General features: G+C 39.5%; 1 protein-coding gene across 1 annotated transcript in view; it reads right to left on the minus strand.

The window, feature by feature from the left end:
• Positions 1–1,342: 1,342 nt before the first annotated feature.
• Positions 1,343–21,898, minus strand: part of Ola1 (Obg-like ATPase 1) — a 121,647-nt gene continuing 101,091 nt past the window's right edge. Inside the window, exons 8-11 of the mRNA NM_025942.2 lie at positions 8,616–8,756; positions 7,834–7,930; positions 5,687–5,809; positions 1,343–2,266 (exon numbers count right to left, since the gene is read on the minus strand). Coding sequence (NP_080218.1) covers positions 2,165–2,266; positions 5,687–5,809; positions 7,834–7,930; positions 8,616–8,756 — 463 coding nt within the window. The 3' untranslated portion in view covers positions 1,343–2,164. The remainder of the gene's footprint in view (positions 2,267–5,686; positions 5,810–7,833; positions 7,931–8,615; positions 8,757–21,898) is intronic.

The following is a 21,898-nucleotide window of genomic DNA, read 5'->3' on the forward strand; positions in this document are numbered from 1 at the left end:
ATTCAGAACTAGGTAAGTCAGCCACGAGCCACGAGCCATGAAGACTTGGCTTCCTCAGAAGCCCTGGTTCTGATCCAAGCCATGCTCAGCACAATGCAAAACGTCAGAAAGGCAACATGAGAAAATTCTACCGAAGGCTATCAAAACATTTCTCCAAGCTTTTGGCACATATCAGATCCCGTGAGTACAAATTTGAGATGAACCTAGAGGCGCAAAAACATTTACTTAAAATTCTAAAACCATATAACCTATAGTTTATACATATACACCAGTGAAAACATTTCAAGGGCCTTTTGATCCATAGGCAACAGTTCCTAGAAGCCTCGACTTGTGTACAACACACAATTTTGTTCATTGCACATTTTTAACATCTAATTTGAGCCTTAACAAATGCAGTTATCTTGGATGGTCTCCTTTCTCCCATAGTGTGCAGCCATCACATTAGAAGCTAGAGAGCCGAGTTTGATCATCTTCAAGCTTTTAAACACACTGATGCATGTACCTGAATGCAGACACAGTAAGTGCTTCTCAGAGCAGGTGTGGCCAACAGCACATGTGGCTCTGCTCCACTGCAGTCACCACATGCTTCCAAGTCCTATCCACTACCCCATGGTACCCCTATCTATTGCTTATTTATAATTCTCTAGCCCAGGCTGCCTGTAGTATCACTGCACAGTCTTGGCTGACTCCCTGTTTTCTACCGTCCTCCCACGTGCTGGTGGTGAGCTACCATGTCCGGCTTCACTCTGTTTTTTGAGAGAGGGTCTCGCTTAGTTGCTCAGGAGGGCCTTGAGTTTCACCATCCTCCTGCCTCAGACTCTGAGTGCTGGGACTACAGGCTTGTACTACCATGCCAGGTGATGGAGTCTGCTTTAAAATCTTTCCTCTGGGCAGCTGGATCTCCGTAAGAAATACCTTTCCTCTCCTTTTGGGTTGCACAGGACACCCTAGTACAGTAAGCGTGATGGCTGGTCCGGGCATGAACCTTCACAGATGGCAAATGGTTCTATTGCACTGTGGGGCACAGAAGGGCTCACCAGAATGTTAACATGGAGGCAAAGGGTGGTTACTCAGGAAGGAAGGAGTTGAGGATATCTCTGTCTTGGGGGGGAGTGGCATGGCAGATGACCCAGGGGTCACTGAGTGGCCAGCACTTGCTCACCTGCCATGCTATGAGTCTACAGGTTCCTGACTCATACACATGCCCGATTTTCAACTGGCTGCAAATATTTCAACAGCAAAGGAAGTTTAAAAACGATCAAAGTTGAATTATTTTTCAGTATTAGAATCAGCATACGAATCAGAATTGAAATAAAGAAGCAACCCCTTAGAAACGAAATGGTCAGTTTTTACAATTTAATAATTTTAAAGAAAAGTGAGAAAAAATGGCTTCCACTTGGTTAGAGAACTAACAACAATCAGAATTCACTGGCATTGGAGACAAAATGGTTTTTTTTCTGACCAGAGTCATCTGTTCTTCAACCTCTGCAGTATCATTGCTGTCATCTTTCAATAAATGTCCATCTACAAATTAATTAACTTTTCTGAGACAATCCCAGGCATATTCTTCTTCTAATTCCCATGAAAGACTCACTTCTAAGATACAACTGCAGCTGCCCCACACTGCCAGGTCCTGCGTCACACACGCCTTAAAATTCTGTAATCAGCAGCCAGCAGGTGCCATATCGCATTCAACACACCACAGTCAGTCAATACAGACATCCCCAAACACACCAAGGCTGGTTTTGTCAAATGTTTTATTGAGTGTAGACATCTGGAGTACTGTAAAACATGCATTATCTTTAGATTCAAAAAGGAGCAAGCCACATTGTCTTCACTGTCAAACGTGTCAGGCCTGGCATACATGATGGAGATTAATGAAGCATCAGGAGAGTAATATGGCTTGAAAAGCCTCTACAGTGTGCAGTAGGGTCTTAATCACGTGAGAAAGCAAAGCTCTTCACGCTTAGTAACTTGCATTTCATTGAAGGTACATAGTATTTTACAATTTTAAAACAAATAAAAATAATTTGTTTGTAGAAGATTCCCATTCCTAACTTTGTCTCTTTAGATTTCAGAAACTTTAATTTAAAAAACACCCATCCCCCCAAGCCCCAATATATGCATTTTAGAAGTTGTACGTCGATCTTAGCAATAACTGAATTTATTTCTTTTTTGGTTGCTGAGGTGTATTAAATTTGAAGAAGATAATATCTCCATCTTCAACAATATAATTCCTGCCTTGTTGTCTGTATTTTCCAGCAGCCTGCAAACAGGAAAAACAGGAAATGGCTTATTATTTATAACCAAATACATAGGAAAAAGAGAGGAACTGGCTTATTGCTTATATCCAAAATACACAGGACAAGCAGGAGAAATAAATGGCTTATTACTTATATCTAAACTCTCAGGAGAAACAGGAGAAATAAATGGAAGGAAAGTTCCTGGGTCATGTTAAAGGCATAATGAAAAAGAAGAGATGTGTAGGAAGGCATACAAGTCCTAAAGAAAAAAAGATAAGCAAAATCCTTCTGGTTTGGACAGGACTAGGTTTCCACATATGTGTACCAATCATACTGCATTCTCACTAACTGTTGACACACAGATGTAAATCATACCAATGTCATTAAATTTCATTACATGCTGCTCATGGTACCTTTCTAAGGTATCTGCAAACACCTAGCAAGTCACTGTAAGAGACTGATCAAATGAGGCAGAAAAAGCCACACACGCTTTGTTTGCTTAAAGAAATTCTTTGGTGACCCTAGTGATGTCTTAAAGACAGTTTGCTCTAAGAAAAACTGCTCGGGCTGGTGAGATGGCTCAGTGGGTAAGAGCACCTGACTGCTCTTCTGAGGGTCCAGAGTTCAAATCCCAGCAACCACATGGTGGCTCACAACCATCCTTAATGAGATCTGACTCCCTCTTCTGGAGTGTCTGAAGACAGCTACAATGTACTTACATATAATAAATAAATAAATCTTAAAAAAAAAAAGAAAGAAAAAGAAAAACTGCTCAACTGTGCTGCACGCGTTTGCATTTCTTGTAGCTCTATTTACTCCTGACAAGGGCACTGACATCTGTGTACCCTGAATGTTATCTTGGAAGTTTTCAGACAGTGTTGCTTCCATGCAGACTCTTACAGGTTGGAACTGCAGACAGACATTTTTCCACTTGTCAATCAGTCAACAAAGAAATGATTCCACCTGCCAGTGTGCAGATCTAGATATGCTCTTGAAAATTCCACACAAACAAAGCAGGTTCACCCATGGCATAGCACACACTTTGGGCTCCTGAGCACTCACACTTACCACGCACACGATTATCTGCCTCCTGTGACGCCGGCACCAACCATTCAACAATGGGTACCCAAATTCTCAGAAGCGTTTTTCTTGAGAACATGAAAACTTTATTCTCAAGACATTTAAGATTACTACTTCCCTTTGACAATATTGAAAGAAAGTTCAAAGTCAAGTGAAATTATATTTATCAGTAATAAAAACACTAACGAAGATCATACATCTGAAGTGTGAATCAACAAACCAGACTGAAGAATCCTCCTAAGCATATTTTTGATACTAAGGATTTTGCTTAATAGCAACATGCTATTAATAGGAAGTTTATCTTTAAAAAGACAATGTACTCCCTCATTCTAAAAGACATACTAAATAAAGAGTCACATGATATTTGTAAAGATGTAATGTACTGAAAGCCATATGGTACTTACCTCTAGGATCTAAGCCTACTATTATAAAACTATACATACAAGTTAAATGAAATACACATTGACATGACATATTAGTATAAGTTTATATACTTTATTACACTCAAGTTTATTATTAATAGTGACAGTGTTTCTTTAAATTCTCTAGAGACCATTTAATCCATTTCCACTGCTATCAGAAACACTGGTTGAAAAAAAATCAATACCCATTTGTGAATCTTGAGTATGTATTAAACAAGACACGTCTAACCAGTTCATTTGCACTTGAAAGCAGCCATCTGTAGAAGGCAGCTTTGCCTAAGCAGATATGATTGCTAATAGTGTGATATCCCTGTAGACTACAAAGCCCAAAGCTATTCAGTATATAGCTCATAGCACTGTACTGAATTAGCTATGCTGCACTGGTGGTAGAAATAAACACACACACACACACACACACACACACACACACACTCGCATGTACACATGGTCCTGTTTGCAACCTCAAACCTCCTTATCATGTACAAGTAAACACTGCTGGATAAGGAGTATAAAGCAGTTCATAAATTCTTCATTTATCCAGAGCTCAAAATTTAAACATCAGTTTTGGAAGTTAAAAATGTATGAGGTATTTAGTGGTACTCTAGAAAAAGCCAGAAGCTGATCTTTCCCAATTTATGATATAAAGTACTCAGCCTTACATATTATTATAGGCAGGAAACATTATTGTACTGTATATTATAGTTTCTGGATTGTTAAAGTATTTACAATCCATCCTCTCTTAGGATTATTGTAACAAAATAAACTAAGGTTTATAAAGTATTGACTCAGCATATATAAGTATGAAGCTTCCATCTCTGGATTCTACAAACAGAATTTCCTCATTTTAATTTTTTATATGAAAAGATATACGCTAACATGATATAACAAGTTGACAAAAGAAATCAGATATTCTCCAAGGCTAGTTAGCATTCCTGATGGTGTTCACCTTCAGTATCTGCATACCTATCTATATCAACACAGATGACACCAGTGAAATCAATGCATTTGTTTAGTTGCACACTCTAACTTTTTTTTGGCGGGGGTGGGGGGAGTCATAATGGCTCTCAATCAATATCTAACCAATTATATGGACATTTTTTCCTTTCTGGTTCTAAGGTTTCAACAGTCCCAACAAAGTCCCACTGTTCTAATAATAGTGGTAAGAATAAACCAAACTTGAAATATCTTTCACATTCCTTTCAAATTAGGAAATAGTCAAGATATGAGTTCTGTTTGAATCTCTCAACATTTTCTATGACAGTCTTTAAATTAAATTGAAGAAGCTTCCTACAAGGTCAACTTTGAGTGGGGTGAACTACCTACTTCCTGGATATTAACAAGTTTGAATTCTGCAGTGGAACTTAGATGAAATCATTTGGTAGTAAGATCTAACAATGCTTCACTGTGAGAGTCTGCAAGTCAAATTCCGTTATTAGCTAAAATAAAGCACAATTTTGGACCTGCCCTCTAGTGTTGAAAAAGCAAATCAAATTTCCAAAGATCTTTAAAAAAAAAAAAGGAACCCATAAAGTTTCAGCACCCGCAGGTCTGTCTAATCAGGCACCATTCTGTTTACCTGACTCACCTATACTGTGATTTCTAGTTCACAGATGCAAATGCGTTACTATGACTTTTCATCAGCTACTAGTGAAAAAATTGTTTGTATTTTGTGTGACTTAGAAGTTTATTTTTATTTTCAGATAGAGAGAGAAAAAAAAACCAACAAAAAAAACAAACCCTAAACAAAAACCCCTTCCACACAGCTATTGAAAACTGACTTGAGACGAGAGCACATGAACACAGATAGTTCCTCATCAGTGCACTACGTTGGTCCTACAAGCTGACCGCGTGCAGTTTAAAGACAGCTATAGTCTACCATGCGCATCTTCATGTGAGTGCTAACATTATAAAATTTGCAAGTAACAAAATATCATTCCTTACCTTGACTGCGTTTTCAGAACCCTCGTCTTTAAAGTCTTCATACTTCATTACTTCAGCCATAATGAATCCCTTTTCGAAATCTGTGTGAATCTTTCCTGCAGCCTGAGGAGCCTTCGTTCCTTTCTTTGAAAAGGACCAGAGAAAACTAATTGCATTTAGAATGACTGATCGTAAGCATTGAGTTTCTTTTCTCTGATCTGCAGTTGCCTCAACTCAAACTTAAGTTTAATGGGAGTTAGGAAGTCTGCTACACGATTAGTGCGTTTTCACCAGAGGACACTGCCTGTGTGTGCAGCAGGCTGAGCACATCAGCAGGTGTTAAGGAGCACAGCCGAGAGCTTTGTTTTTCCTAACAGTCATCTACGGTTTTATTGATTGAGATGCAGTGGTCTGGTTTGGTGTGGGTTTCACTTCGATTTTCTATTCTTCACAGTGGAGAAAAATAAAGATTTTTAAAGTAACTTTCAAGTTGAATTATCAAAGGTTTAAAAAAGATAAAAAGCCCCCCAAAATTCAGCTCATCTAAACATATAAAAATTGATATATAAAGGGACATTTCTAGCAAATCAGATGAGCTACAGTCCAGTCAGCAAGCAATTTTGAAATAATCAAGAAATATTAACAGTAAGATTTAAAAAAAACATTTTGCATAATACAGCTTGTTTCTAACAATCATGAAGGAAATTCAAGTCAAGATAGTAAGAGAAATGTCTTGTAATTACCCCATCTGTAAAATTACAGGAACACACCAGACACACACAACCACAGAAAGAAATCTGAGAAAAAATGGTAACCACTAGGCTGCTTAATAAAGCATGTTAAAGTGATAAGGACTCTGACAGCACCGAGCACAGTTTTTACAATAAAAGATGTATCGGGTCAATGTGGCTACTCCCTGATGCTCACCTGACTGAGTGTCTTACACATTAAGTCATGGCACTAACAATCAGTCTTAAGAGAAACCAGCTTCGCATTTCAAACCTAGCAGTGCTCTCCCCTGCTTTTCACACTTCAGTTTGAAGTTTTAAGACTTTCAGATACATCTTTAAAATATATAGTAACAATAAACACTGACAATTTGTTTACTGACTTAGATTTGCTTTGACACTATTTTTAAAATTTATAGGAAAGGCCGGTGTTAGAAGACAATGAAACACTTCTTACAAAGGGGGCAGATAAAAGGGAAGTGAGTCTCGCTCGGGTTCATGAGGCATATCTAATTGTGCTGACCACCTTCTTGTTCCTTTTATTGATACTAAATAAAAATAAATGTAACAGCAGCACTGAAAACACAAGTCAGGATGGACAGCACGGAGCTCAGCACAAAGCATGTATTTCAAACAGCATTCTACAAGACTCCCCGAGACACTGAATCTAAAAGTTCTGACCTTTTTATATTCTGTAATATACAATTTAGGACTACATATATTTCAAAGTATTTTTCAATAGGAACTACTATATTACTACAATATATTTACATTCAAAAGCAAACTATTGTATTTCAGTCTATTGTCTTCTGGGAATAAATTAGTTATTCTCCCTAATCACATTCAGTATACACTAATGTTTAAAATATGTCACAGTCTTGAAGAAGTTGAACACGTAACAGTAAAAAATAAACATCACTTCTATGAATTCAATAGAAAGGAATGAATTATTACACATCGAGTTTAGCTTTTTGAGCCTGTGTGTCTATGAAAAGCATAATGATGTCATATTGCTTTTATTGCTGAAAATGTAATCCGAGCAAAGCAAGGGAGGAAAGAATCACCCGCAACCCAAACAAACTTAGCGAATACGAAATGAAAAGCAACATCAATTTCACTGCAGACAAACCCAGTCACACAGATTAAGCAAGCACAATACTGGTGCGTCTTATCTCTGACCACAGGAGGAGGGCAGACAGATTCTACAGGATGAAGAAATTCAGACTATGTAATAGGCAGAATCAATTGTTACCTGCCTCAATCAATGCCGCTCCACTTTCACTGTTCAGCAGATCACAAATAATTAAAGTTATCCTGGACAAAAACCTCATCTGTAATGACTAGCTAACCGCCACCATGACAAACTTCAAAGTCAGTGATATCAATCTGAATTCAATAGTGTGGAACTGGGTAGAGCTGATGAATAAGTATGAATCTTACCCTGATGGTCCACGCACGCACTTCATCTGGGCCTGCAGTGAAAAAGTATTCTAGTTGGAGTGCTGCAAATCCAGCCTTAATGATCTTTGGCAAAGCACTGAAATAAAATGAAACAAATTCACTCAACATTTAAGTTGACTCTGCCAGGGATCCATCTAGAACTAAAATTATTCATCTCAAGCAGATAATGGTGAAGATATTAGTAAATGACCATTCATCTTTCACAGCACACTGGAAGAGGTCAGGCAGCAGGGGCTATTTCTTAAAAGACCCCTTCTAAAATCGGTTTTAATTGTATTAGCCTGAAGCATTTTCAACTGTTTACTACTAAAAAAGAGAATTTATATCTTCCGGGCCTATGACTATTTTCAACCGATATTAATTATTTCCAGAACTTGAGCCGTGAAAGCAAAATTATTTGATTGAAACCCAATCTTCTAACAATATATTATTGTTACTCAGAAAAAAATTATGGCAAGTGATTCACCCTCTCCCCTCCCCCACTGAACATGACGAAAGAGTTTTGGCGATCATCCCTCCTCAAAAATATACATAACTAATACCTATGTTATAATTAAAACACTGTACGGAGATGACAGATGACAGTTAAAAACTTAATTTAAAATAAATCTTTTCACTCTGTCTCATGGTAAAGAAAGGAGAAGATTCCCTCTTTATAATGGTAATTACTCTGTCATTTATTATTCTATCAGCGCAAGCAATTAAATTACTGCAAGGAAATAGTTGATAATAAAGTGTAGGGAAAATGAATGCTAATTAACCTTTGTGTCATGTTCGCTTCCAGATACTTCTGTCTCTCCTCAGCACTCAATTCTTGCAACTTGAGTTCCAAGGCCCCACTAAAAGGAATGACCAAGGCGCCTGGGTCATACTTGTCCACCCACTCTTTAATTTTTATCAACCTGTAGACAAAAAAGGGCACAACATTATCTTGTAGTGCATGCATGACTGTACCACATTCATTATTATCAAGTAGCACATACATATTCATAAGAACTGCACGGTTTTATGATGCCATCTTTTTGTGTATAGCTTTCCAAGGTCAAGGCATTAGCAGGCAGCAATTTCTTCAGGTACATGCTGGAATTTTCTATTACAGTCTAGTTTTAGTTTAGCATATTACCTATAGGAACTGTATTACAAATATTATCAACTTTTAAAAGTTAAATTGAATTTGTTCAGTATGAAAACCTGGACCGCTGAATAATATTATTTTATAATGTTAATGTCCTTTACAAAATAAGTTTTAGAAAAGAGAACTCATAAGGTTGCTTACACGGGAATCACAATTAGAAATTCCAACTAGTTTCTGAAGCATCTCTGAAACATACATAATTTGTCCCATCCAGATATCTACTGACGGGGCCAGCTCCTTCCTGAATGAACAGAACCAACAGTTGCCATTGGTTTCAAGGGAAGCTTCTGCTCACATTAGCAACAGCAACAGCAACAAAAATGCAATTCTTCCAGATTTATAAATATAGTCAATTGGGTACATGCTGTTCTTATAAATCCAAATTATTATAGGATCATGAATAGAAATGCAGAGGAAATAAATTCCTTTAATCATAAAAGTTATGGGAAGCCAAATCCACTAAGAAACATCCTAGATGCTGCCTAGAAAGGCGCTATTGAGATATTCCCCCTCTTCTAAGGGGAGGGCTTGGAAAGCAGTCATTAGAATGTAAGTGACACAAAGGCAGGAAATATAATTAAAAGGCTCTGCTCATAGTTTCTTATTGCTGGATAGGTACCTGTTTCTAAGCCTGCTTCCCATTTGTAGGAATGGAAATAATAACAGTACATATTATAAGGAACCTAGGGAAACAATACAGACAGTAAACAGGTAACACCCGCCTTCCTCTCAGATCGTCACAGCATGTTCCCTCTGGTCGTGGTTTACCCTGGTCTGTTACAGGTCTGGATAGTGACATAAGTAACTGGGGTCTAACAGCATCCTATTAATACGCGTGTTTTACATTGGTTTTTATTTGTGCGCAGACTTGTACCCACAAGCCATGGAGGTCAGAGGACAACATGAAGGAGTCAGGACTCTCCTTCCACCATGTAGGCTCCAGGAACTGAACTCAGGCCATCAGGTTGTCAATACCCACTTTTTCCTACTGGGCCATCTCACTGGCCCTAGACTCTTGTAATCTGACTGAAGTTTAATAGGCATTATGGCAAAATACTGCAGGAGAAATCTGTTAAATCAACAATGTTACAAGTTACTTTTAAAAGTAAAGAAAAGGAAAAATTAAAGACGAAATTCATCAAAACTCAAATGTCAAACAAAATAACGAGAATTCAAATAGCTATTAGAAAATTAAGAATATAGCCCAATGATGGTGGCACATGCCTTGATCCCAGCATACTTGGGAGGCAGAGGCAGGTAGATCTCTGTGGTTGAGGCCAGCCTGGTCTAAAGAGTGAGTTCCTGGACAGCCAGGGCTACACAGAGAAACCCTGTCTTGAAAAAAACCATTAAACAAATTAAAAGACTGATCAGTTGTACAGGATTCAAGATAGAAAAAGAAACAGAAATTCACCTAGCCGTTTGCACACGTTTCCATGCAAAGGTAAGCATCTATTTAATATATTAGTGACTTCTTTTTTAATAAAAGATTTATTTATTTATTTATTTATTTATTTATTTATTTAATGTATATGAGTACACCATTGCTCTCTTCAGACCCACCAGAGGGCATCAGATCCCATTACAGATGGTTGTGAGTCACCATGTGGTTGCTGGGAATTGAACTTAGGACTTCTGGAAGAGCAGTCAGTGCTCTTAACTGCTGAGCACTCTAGCCCCTTATTAGTGACTTCTGATCATAATATTTATATCCTTTTATTTATATTCTAAAAAATATACTAAGCCCTAAGATTTAGTTTAGAATAAAGTATATGGCCTTAAATTATGATTAAAACTTGGTGTTTTCTTGTAGAAAAATTATGAAGGATATAATAAGTTTTTGCCTATAGTAACATCATGGAATTTTAAGTTACTTTATAGACATTATTCAAATCTCTATATTAAAATGTTATCATTAATGGCTTTTATAATACATGTTAGAGTCAAATATATCATCTAACAAAGCACAGTAAATACAGTTTCAGTGAAATAGAACAAACCCATGTGCTAGGATAATGAAAAATGTCATACGTCTATCTTGTAAGTATGATCAATATAACCAATAAAGCTAAAACTGTTAGGAAACAAGATAAGAAATAATTACTTTGGTTAAAACCTCTGTTCAGAATAACATTAGTTTTACCCTGCCATTTCGCAGCCTTTCCTGCAGAGCCTTTCCTCAGAGGGGTTATTTGCATTCCTCAGGTGTTCTATTGTACAATTCAGATGAATAAAGACTTACAAATCATTCCTCTACCACCAAAGTAAGGCTTTGATCTGGTGAATACACCATTGTACCTTAACTATAATTGGCAAAAAACCTGACAGTGCAGAGCATCACACGCATAATAAGAAAGGGGATCTCAGAGTGTTGACAGATGATCTTCATAATGCAGAAGCAGAGCGGGCACATTTTAGCGGTAAATGAGCACTGAGGTCTAAAGGTCTCTAAAGTGACTGACATCAGACCTGCTACAGCCTCACTGAAGAAAAAGGTACCGTCACACTCTCCGTAAAGTGAGTTCCGCTCTTTTCCTGCCAGCTTCACTTTTGTGACTTTCACTGTCACAGACAACACAGGGAAGATGAAAAGTGACTTCGGTTCTTTGGCTGCCTGCTTTACTTTTGTGACTTTCACTGTCAAACAAAAGTGAGAAATGTCCCAAAGTGATTTTTAATTGCATATTTGAAATAAGCCTTGGGTAATTAAAAAATTAAACTTAATTTAAGATTACAGATGAAATACATATAACATGCCTATTAGGTCTGATGGTTTCAAAAGTGTCATAATGAGGCTAAGATCACAAGTTTGAGCCCCATAGAAACCTTCTGCAGAAAGAAATGTCTATTCTCTTGCTGCAATCTAGGCCCCAAGCTATAGCCAGCCGTCTAGAAAATGCATGCTATTGGCACCTGATGGACCAAGAAAATCCAAAGTGGAGTTCAGTTGTCACCACTCAAACACATTTCCAAAGCGCCTAAACAATAAAATGTCCCAGGAAAGCCATCCCATTGCTGCTGACCTAAACAATGATACTGAGACTGTCACAGAATGTCAAATGGGGGGCTGGCGGGGGAGAGCAGCAAGCACCAGTAAGGACAAGAGGCTCTCAGGGTCCACTGTAAGCAGTCACAGCACCTGAGCCATCAAAGTCCCTGTGCAGATTACCGCATGGGATCTAAGCTCTGATAAAGAATCCAATGGCTTAGCTTCTTCCAAATCCTGACTGGCACGGGAAGAGATGCAGTTACAGGCACTGTGCCCTGGCAGCCATCACACAGCAATTGGACAAGGATGGGGCCACAAGAGTTGAGCCTACAAGGGTAAGGCCTTGACACACACCATCAGGCTGCCACCTGTCAGAGTAAGCTTTCCAGATTTAAATTAGCATTTAGTCTAAAATCTACCTCCTATATTATAACTTTAATCTTCTTATTTCCATGCTGAAATTCTAGGTTCCAAAATTTGAATTTCCCCCTGGGTTACTTTGTACTACTTAAACGTCTTTTCCTAGATATTAGTTTTATTCTTTTGTAATGGTTGGTGGTGCTGGGCACTGAACCTAGGGCCCTTGTGCAGTAAGGCAGATATTCCACCACTGTGCTACAATATCTGTTTTAATTTGGGGGTGGGAGGAAGATATTGTTGTTTACTAAATTAATTGTTCCTTTCAAAATAAAAATTCCTCCAAATTCCTATTTACATCTAGCAGTCAAGCTCTAAGGGAGTATGGTGGTTGGTCCCTGGAGTGAGAGGCATCTACGGTATAATAGTTTCGTTTTTTTTTTTTTTTTAAGAAGAGACTCCTTGAGCTAGAGAGATGGCTCAGTTAAGAGCACCAGATGATCTTCCAGAGGTTCTGAGTCCAAATCCCAGAAACTACATGGAGACTGACAGCCATTTGTAATGGAATCTTATACCTTCTTCTAGTGTGCATGAAGACAGAGAACTCATATACATAAAGTAAACAAACAAACAAATCTTCAAAAGAAAAAAGAAAAGACCCCTTGGAAGTCCCAGGCTTGAGGTCAGGTTGGGCATTTTTTTAAAGGTTTATTTCATTTTATTAGGTGCATGAGTACTTTGCCATGTATGTATGTATGTATGTATGTATGTATGTATGTATGTATGCATGCATGCATGCATGCAACCATGTGCATGCCTGGGGAAGTCAGAAGGTGTTGGATCCTCTAGAAGTATGGAGTTACAAATGGTTGTGAGCCATGTAATAAGGACACATGCTCCACTATGTTTATAGCAGCCATATTTATAATAACCAGAAGCTGGAAGCAACCCAGATGGCCCTAAACAGAGGAATGGATACAGAAAATGTGGTACATTTACACAATGGAGTACTAGTCAGCTATTAAGAACGACTTCATGAAATTCGCAGGCAAATGGGTGGAACTTGAGAATATCATCCTGATTGTGAGGTGACTCAGTCACAAAGGAACAAACACGGTATGTACTCACTGATAAGTGGATATTAGCCCAAAAGTTCAGAATACCCAAGATTCAATTCACAGACCATATGAAGCCTAAGAAGAAGGAAGACCAAAATGTGGATGCTTCAGTGCTTTTTAGAAGGGTGAACAAAATATTCACAGGAGGAAATATGGAGACAAAGTGTGGAGCAGAGACTGAAGGAAAGGCCATCCAGAGACTGCCCCACCTAGGGATCTACCCCATATACAGCCACCAAACCCAGACATTATGATAGAGGGAAGTGCTTGCTGATGGAAGCCTGATATGGCTGTCTCCTGAAAGGCTCTGCCAGAGCCTGACAAATACAGACGCAGAAGCTTGCAGCCAACCATTAGACTGAGCTGAGGGGGACGGGGGGTGTCCTCAATAGAGGGGTTGGAGAAGGGACTGGAGAGCCTAGGGGGTTTGCAGCCCCATGGAGGGAGCAACAGTATTAACAGACCAGACACCCTAGAGCTTCCTGGGACTGGACCACCAACCCAAAAATACACATGGAGGGACCCATGGCACTGGTTGCATATGTGGCAGAGGATGGCCTTGCTGGACATCAGTGGGAGGAGAAGCACTTGGAACTGAGGGTGTTCCATGCCCCAGTGTAGGGGAATGCCAGTATGGGAGGGCGGGAGTGGGTAGGTGGGTGAGCACCCTCAGAGAGGCAGGGGAAGGGGGGATAGAATAGGGGGACTCTGAAAGGGAAACCTGGAAAGGGGAAAACATTTGAAGTGTAAATGGTGGGTGCTGGGAACTAAACCCAGGTCCTCTGCAATAACAAGTGCTCTTTACCACTTTACTATCTCCCTAGCCCCGGCTTTTCATTTTAAAGCTTAGTGTTTCTGTACTTGGCTACGGGCAATGTCTCTTTGGGTACAGGCCAAGTGTCAAGCTATTGAGCTCTTGTTTAGAAGAGGTGAGGTTACCTCCTAGTGTCTGACTGTCGAAGGTCACCATCTTCCAGCTCTGTATGTGAGCTAACTGATCCAGTGAGGACTGTGCACTGTTACTTGTGCCCCTATTGTCACTGAGCTGCTTTTTTGGTATTGGTTCCTAGAGTCCCAGTTTTCATCTTCAAGTTCTTCTGTGTACTCTAAACCCAATAACACATTACTACTCCTCCCTTTATTTTACACAGGATGAAAGTATATATATATATATATATATATATATATATATATATATATATATATGTATATATATATATACACACATACATACTTAGGGCCGGCCTTAAACTTGAGATTCTCCTTCCTCAACTTCCTGAGTACTAGTGTTGTGAGCACACGCCACTCTGTGTGGCTCAGACTCTTAACTGAAAACTCTAGACTACACACTCACTTCACAGTGCTCTAACACCATAGCCTCAGGCTTGGCCGTGCTGAAACTTGCTATCTAGACTAGGCTGGCCTTGAACTCACAAGAGGTCTTTGCCTCCTAAGCTGGAATTAAAGGCATGTACCACTGTACCTGGCTCAAGCTATTCTTTTTTTTTCTTTTTTCTTTATTTTTTTTTATTACATATTTTCCTCAATTACATTTCCAATGCTATCCGAAAAGTCCCCCATACCCTCCCCCCCACTTCCCTATCCACCCATTCCCATTTTTTTGGCCCTGGCGTTCCCCTGTACTGGGGCATATACAGTTTGCGGATTCTTAATGCCAACATTAAGAAACTTATTTAAACATGGAGTACTGAGATATACATATAAAGATATGTCCAAATGGAGGACTCACAAACAATGCTTTTCCTTAAAACAGAGAAATAGGAGGATCTCAATCATATTATTTGATAGTTTCCATTAAAGTAAAATTCTTGCAACTTGAAACGTTCCTGAGATAGTCTTCTCTAGCATATTTTAATAAGGATTTTATCTTCTTTTCTAGAACTCAGATCCCTGTAGCTTTTCAACTCCCTCCAGCCCATTCAAATTCAGATTGTATTTTCTGAAAATACCTGAGATCAGCCCAGCCAAATTATATTACAAATTATCACATCTTTGCTGAACACCAGAACTTTCTAAATTTCTTATTATACTTCACAATACCAAAGTTTATTTAATTTTTTTAAAAAAATGTAACAATCACTCATACAAGTGCCTCAACCTATGGGTTCTCAACCTACAGGGACAACATATCAGATATTTACATTATGGTTCATTATAGTTATGAAGTAGCAACAACAGTAATTTCATGGTGTGGGGGTCACCATGACATGAGGAACTGTATTAAGGGTTGCAGCATTAGGAAGGTTGAAAACCACTGCCTCATGTAGTTTGTTTATGAACTTATGTCTTTTAAAAAAAGATAACACCCTGCTTCTGACAGAAGATAATGGTAGTGAGAACCCAGGCCAACACTCAGAAAACGCTGCTGTTAGAAAGGAGAGTGCAGTGACTCGTGTGGCCAGGACTCTGCCAACTCCATGTACCCTCAGCACAGAGGTGCTGCTGACGCAGGCACTGGCAAACACGGAGGTCATCCCGGCCCCCACCTGCACCTTCTATTACTGCTCTCACTCATCTCAGAGTCCCAAAACATGCCTTCACACAAGACTGTCCCTTCCACAGCTCAGACAGGACCACTGCAAAAAGGCTCTTTACTGGTGTTCTAAAGCCAGAAAAAGACAAGGGCCATTATTAAAAGGTGAAGTTATTTTCCTAAGCAATATTTTTTAAACAAAAGACAACTATTACTGGGTCTGCAATCTGATTTGTACAAGCAATATATAAATTTGAAATGTGTCATGTATTTATGACATGTGACTTTTAAAGTTAAAGACTTAGCTCTAGAGATTCAGACATTAGCTTTTCCAAAACTTCTTTCTAAGTAAAATTACTAAAGTATGACTTGGGTAAGCAAATGGAGGCTGCCAAGGAAGTCTGTAACTGAGTCTGGTGACTCGGGTCTGTAACTCATGGTACTCGGGAGGCTGAAGCAGGAGTTCAAGGCCAACTTGGGCAACAGAGTGAATGCCTAGCTCAAAAGAAAAGTATGAAAATTAGTGGTAGAATGCTTGCCTAGCATGTGTGACTCTTTGGGTTTGAGTTTTAGCATTGAAAACTACGACGACGATGACGACAACATAATGGAAGTCTTTAGTTTAAAAAATGGTGGGGAGGAAGAAAGAAGAAATAGAAAGTAAATTCTAGTTTTGACTAGTGTGTAGAAAATGTCTACATAGTGCCTGAAAACTCACATCCTCTTCTTAAAGAGGGTCTCATGTTGTCATAGGAAGTTTTGATGTTGTGGCCTGACTTTATGGGGTTGTAAGGGTAACAATGACAATTGTGACTCCATCACTTAAGTGGCACGTTGAGAAGGCAGAATCTGCATTTTAATATGACATCCATGTCATACTACATTTTCAGTAGCACTGAAACTAATGATTTGAAAATAAGAGCATTTAACCCAATGTATGAGACGATGCAGAGCAACAAACAAGGCAGCCAGGCCAACAGCCATCCCAGCACAGCACAGGAATGACAGGTGACTTCCTGCTGATCTGTCTCCTGGGTTCAAAACCAAAACAGAAAAAGTCACTGGTACTTCAAGAAGTCTAAGAAAAATGTCTGTCTGAGGCCCATGGCATGTCAAGCACGTTTCAGATTCACAGTTAAAATGATGGCCCCATTCAGACACAGGGATGGTTAGCAGTGTGTCCTCTGTTGAGACACAATTATATGCCTTTCGTCTCCTAAAAGCCTCAATACCTGGAACAACAACTGCAGTATATTAGCTTTTGGGTCCAGATTCTACTAGTAGTGATTTCAGCCAAAGCAATTTCATTTGGTGAAACAAAAGGAATACTGCTACAAATTGTTTCCTAAGACTTCATGTGTGTATGCTTGTGCATGTTAATTTAAATCAACAAATTCTAGAGAAATGGGTGTTCATTTTGCAGCAAATAAAAGTCTATTTTGATTCCCTTTTCAAGGATAATAGGCCCTTTGACTCTACGAACAACTAGAAGGCTATCACAATAATCAAATAAATGAAAGGTGTTAGGATCAGCAGGCAACTATAAAAAGCAAGCAGAAAAAATTAGAATATGATTATCCTAACCCTTTGACTTCACTATGACTCCAGGATTCAGCTATCCCTCAATAAACTTAAAAAGTTTGTGATGGCCTTGTAACTGATGTTTGAAAGTAGTTTCTTAGTTTAGCAAACAGGCTACATTAAAAAAAGTTCTTCGATGGTTAATAGACTTGCTGCTCTTCTGGAGAACTGGAGTTTGGCTCCTAGTACCCACACCATGCAGCCCACAACTCTCTGTAACATCAGCTCTGGGGATCCAAAGCCACTGGCTTCCAAGGGCACTTGCACACACCGGCACATAACCACAGGTAGGCATATATACCTACACATAATTTTACAAAGTTCCTAGCAGTTAGTAAGCAAACAGAAAATATCACAGTAAATTCAAATCAACTCTAGCCAATCAAAGCTCTGATTTCTGAGTACACTCTCTCTCTCTCTCTCTCTCTCTCTCTCTCTCTCTCAAAAAAGCCAACCAGAGAGCTTCAAGACAAGGTTTCAAAATATTCCTGAAGCTCTTGAAAACAGAAAAGTAGTTCTCTGGGGGGGGGGGGTGTCCACTGTTTGGGATCTCACCACTTAGGTACACTAGAAACAATCATGTGAAGGGGGACAACTTGATGCTTGTTCTTGACAGCACAAGACCACTGAAGTAACTCTCTCAAGATACAAACTATGTTTGGTCTTCCTCTATCAGGATAGGACCTATGTGTGCTGGGCAGTGCCTTGATACTGCTGCTTCCTGAGGAATCCCCTCATTCAAGTGACTACAGTACTCTGAAGTAGAGTAATTTTAATGTATTCTTTAAGAGATATTCCTCCTTTCAACAAGTTTCCATGTGAGTAAGAGCTAGCACACCATTCTACCCTACATCGTAACTGCTTATTTTGCCCCTTTCCTTGTCTCCCACTATAGAAAAACAATTGAGGAGAGGGGCAAGGTCTTGTTATGCAGCCCAGGTTGGCATCAAACTTGTGATCCTCCTTTCCCAAGTGCTGGGATTACAGGTGTATGCCATTAAACTTGGCTTTAGATGCCACCACACCCTTAGGAGGAATTGAACAAAAGGCTTCATTGCACTAAATAAACAGACAATTTACCATTGAGTTATATTATAAGCCCTTTCTTTTTGAGACCTGGTCCTACTAAGTTTCCCAAGCAGCACTTGAACTTCTTGAGTAGCTGAGATCAGACATGTACCATAGGCAAGGCTAGGAAACACTTAAGGTGAGAATTGAGTCTTTGTGTCTTGCCACCTCTACAGAGCACTCCTAAGCACAGTACCTGGCACACAGTGGATATTCAAATAGTCATATCAGCCTCTGATATCCAAACCTTCTGAGTTCCATGATGCTCAGAAAGTTTCAGGATGACAAGCACTTTAGATTTTGGATTCGGGATGTTTAATCAGTTTCTACAAATATAACAAATCTGAAAAACTCTGAAATCTAAAAGCACTTTGAGAGTTTGGGTCTCAAGCATTTTCATTAAGGGCTACTCACCTTCTAAACAGTTGAGTGACTCCAGGGCTATCTAATATTTAACATCTCAGTTCACTCATCTATAAAATGGTCTAGGTTAGCAACTATTAATCTGCTCTGAGTTTCTTGGGAATAGGTGCTAGGAGGATAAAGAAAGGGAGAGATGGCAGAAAGGACTCTGAGGTCTGGACCTCCCCTCCCCACCCCCACCACTCCTGCACAGTCAACCAGATCTGCTGAACTTCTGAATAAGGTTTCATTTGAAGACAGAACTCTGTTGTTTTCAACCATTCTGAAGTTCACTGATGAATGACCTCCTTTAGATGGAAACCTCTGTTGAGCCAGGCCTGAGCCTGGGGTACGGAGGAGCCAGCACTGCCGTCTTCAAGCACTTCTTTCCCATTTCTGCTCGAGTGCGCCTTTCCAGCATCTTTTAAAATAGCCTCTTTCCCCTTTCTGCCACCCTCTACACCCACACCTTGACTTATTTCTCTTTACTGCACTTACACTGTGCCCTTGTTAATTTATTCTTATACCCAGCATTGTTGGATCCATTTGTACAGTTATTAAAGCCAGGAAAATTTTGAATATTTCATTAGTCATCCCCAACATCACCTGGAAAAGTGCCTATCACAAGATCTTCAATAAATGAGGGTGAACCAATCAATAGAAATTAATTAAATTTTTTTCTAAAAAAAAAAAAAAAAACAACTTAAGAGCTGAGGAGATGCTCTGTAGATGAAAGTACTCTGTGTTCAGGAGTGGGGAGTGGAGTGGGGGCCTGAGTCTGGATCCCTAGCACCATCTAAAAAGCCATGGAATGTTAGCACCAGCCAGGGTGGCGGTGGTATTGTACACAAGAAGATCACAGGAGCCAAAATACAGTGAGTTCCAGGTTCAATGAAGAGACCCTTTCTCAAGGCAGGAGAGAAGCTGCACAAGATATATCTTCCTCTGACTTTCATAGTCATACACTGATACAGTCAACTGCATATACATACATGTGTAAACACATGCACATGCACACACATGAACAACAAAAATAATATTTTGAAGGATACATAATTCCTACAGATTTTATTTAGCTATCTTCTGAAAAATTAATGCTTAGAAAATATTAAGCTATAATTGGAGGTAGGTTTGTTTTCCAGCTAGAATGATAAGTGAAAATCACAGCAGAACAGGTTAACTAATTGCTTGAGGCTCTATCAACAAAACCAGATCCTTAGGGCCACTTTGTGAAGAGATGAAGACTAAACAGTTGTCTATGTTGTCAACTTCCTGAAGTTTGTCCACAGAGAGCCTTTAAGTAGGAGAGTTAGAAACACAATCTCTTTTCTCTCTCTCCCCTTATCTAAGGTGATCAAAACAATACTACCGATAAGACAGATGCTCACTTGTGAATTCCTGTGTATGTTACTGGAATCCCAACACTTTCGAGGTGGCAATCTTCTAGAAGTATGCTCAACTAGAGGTTTCTTCTTTGCTCATGAGAGCTTTGACCTTTAGTGAGTATGTTTATGAGCTATGCCCAGGCTGGTCAAACAGGAAGGACAGCCTTTTAAATACCTGTCTATAGAGACAAATGTGAACCAAGGAAAAGCAGTTGTGAAAAAAATCCATAGCAGAGAAGTACCAATCTCTGTAAGATCGAGCCTGACTTTTAGTGAGATTATTATGTAAAACTGTATAGTTATGCTACACAGGCTCTTCCTCTTCCTGCTCCTATGGCTTACACAGTGTGCCCTCTAAATGCCACTGTATATCGGGAAACCTTGTGAAGAGCCAGAGTGCTCCAATTTTAAGAAGACAATCTTCTTCCAAGTCTGGAAAGTTGAAAGCAATAACCTTTAGACCATTTAGACTGAGCTGGTCCAGACAAAACAAAAAAGTAGATTCTCCACTGGAAAGCCTAGAAGAAATGAAAACTCATGTAGAGAAACAAACAAGACGTGCCATCCTCATCTCTACTGAGATGAAGAACAAAACCATCAGAAGAGAGCAGAGCGGTACCTCTGTGAAGACAAGATGAACGTGGAGCTGGAAAGGATGGCGATGAAGACAGAAGAAGAGCAAAGAGCTGTCGTGGTTCAAGGATGAGGAAGAGGCCGAGCAAGGCGAGGATGAAGACACGGTGTGGTGCTAATGGCGATGTGCCTCTCAAGCTTAGGGTTCAGAAAGCTTATGCCACTATTTCTGTACCTTGCTCCCAGTCCCTCCATGGGCTCACTGATTTATAAGTGTCCTGCACCTAATTCCTCTTTACTTCTTTTCATTTTGTTAGTAGTTTTGTTAAGTCTTACCCTGTAATTTTTGCCTTGTTATGACTTAATAAAAAAAGACGTTGGCCTTTATTTTATACTAGAATAGGCCAGACAGTGCATGCCTTTAATCCTGGCACTCAGTAGGAAGAGACAGGCAGATTTCTGAGTTCAAGGGCAGCCTGGTCTACAAAGCAAGCTCCAGGACAGTCAGGGGTACAGAGAAACTCTGTCTCAAAAACAAACATAACCCCCCAAACAACAACAACAAAAGTAGAACAGCAGGGTCAAATCCATTCCTAGTCTATGTCTGCAGTTGGAATCATCATCAAGTCACTAACCATATTCTTTCACTGCGCATGTATCAGAAGGAACAGTTCAAACCTAGGATGCTTCTTAACCTCCTTCATGGTTACCAGCTGTGTGCTTTGCATGGACTTCAGTGATGGCTGACTGGGGCACTGTACAGAAAAACTGGGTTCATGTGGACCGGGCTCGTGGACTGAGAAACCTCAGCACACCAGAGGGCTTAGCATGATTATTATATACTGTCAATGTATATATAATAGGAGTGGGGTTATTGCATACAGCTGAAGAAAGAGGTCGGATTATTACATATAGATCAATAGCGAGGAGGGTTTATGGGAT

Source organism: Mus musculus, chromosome 2 (genome assembly GCF_000001635.26).
Source record: "Mus musculus strain C57BL/6J chromosome 2, GRCm38.p6 C57BL/6J".
Taxonomy (NCBI): Eukaryota; Metazoa; Chordata; class Mammalia; order Rodentia; family Muridae; genus Mus; species Mus musculus.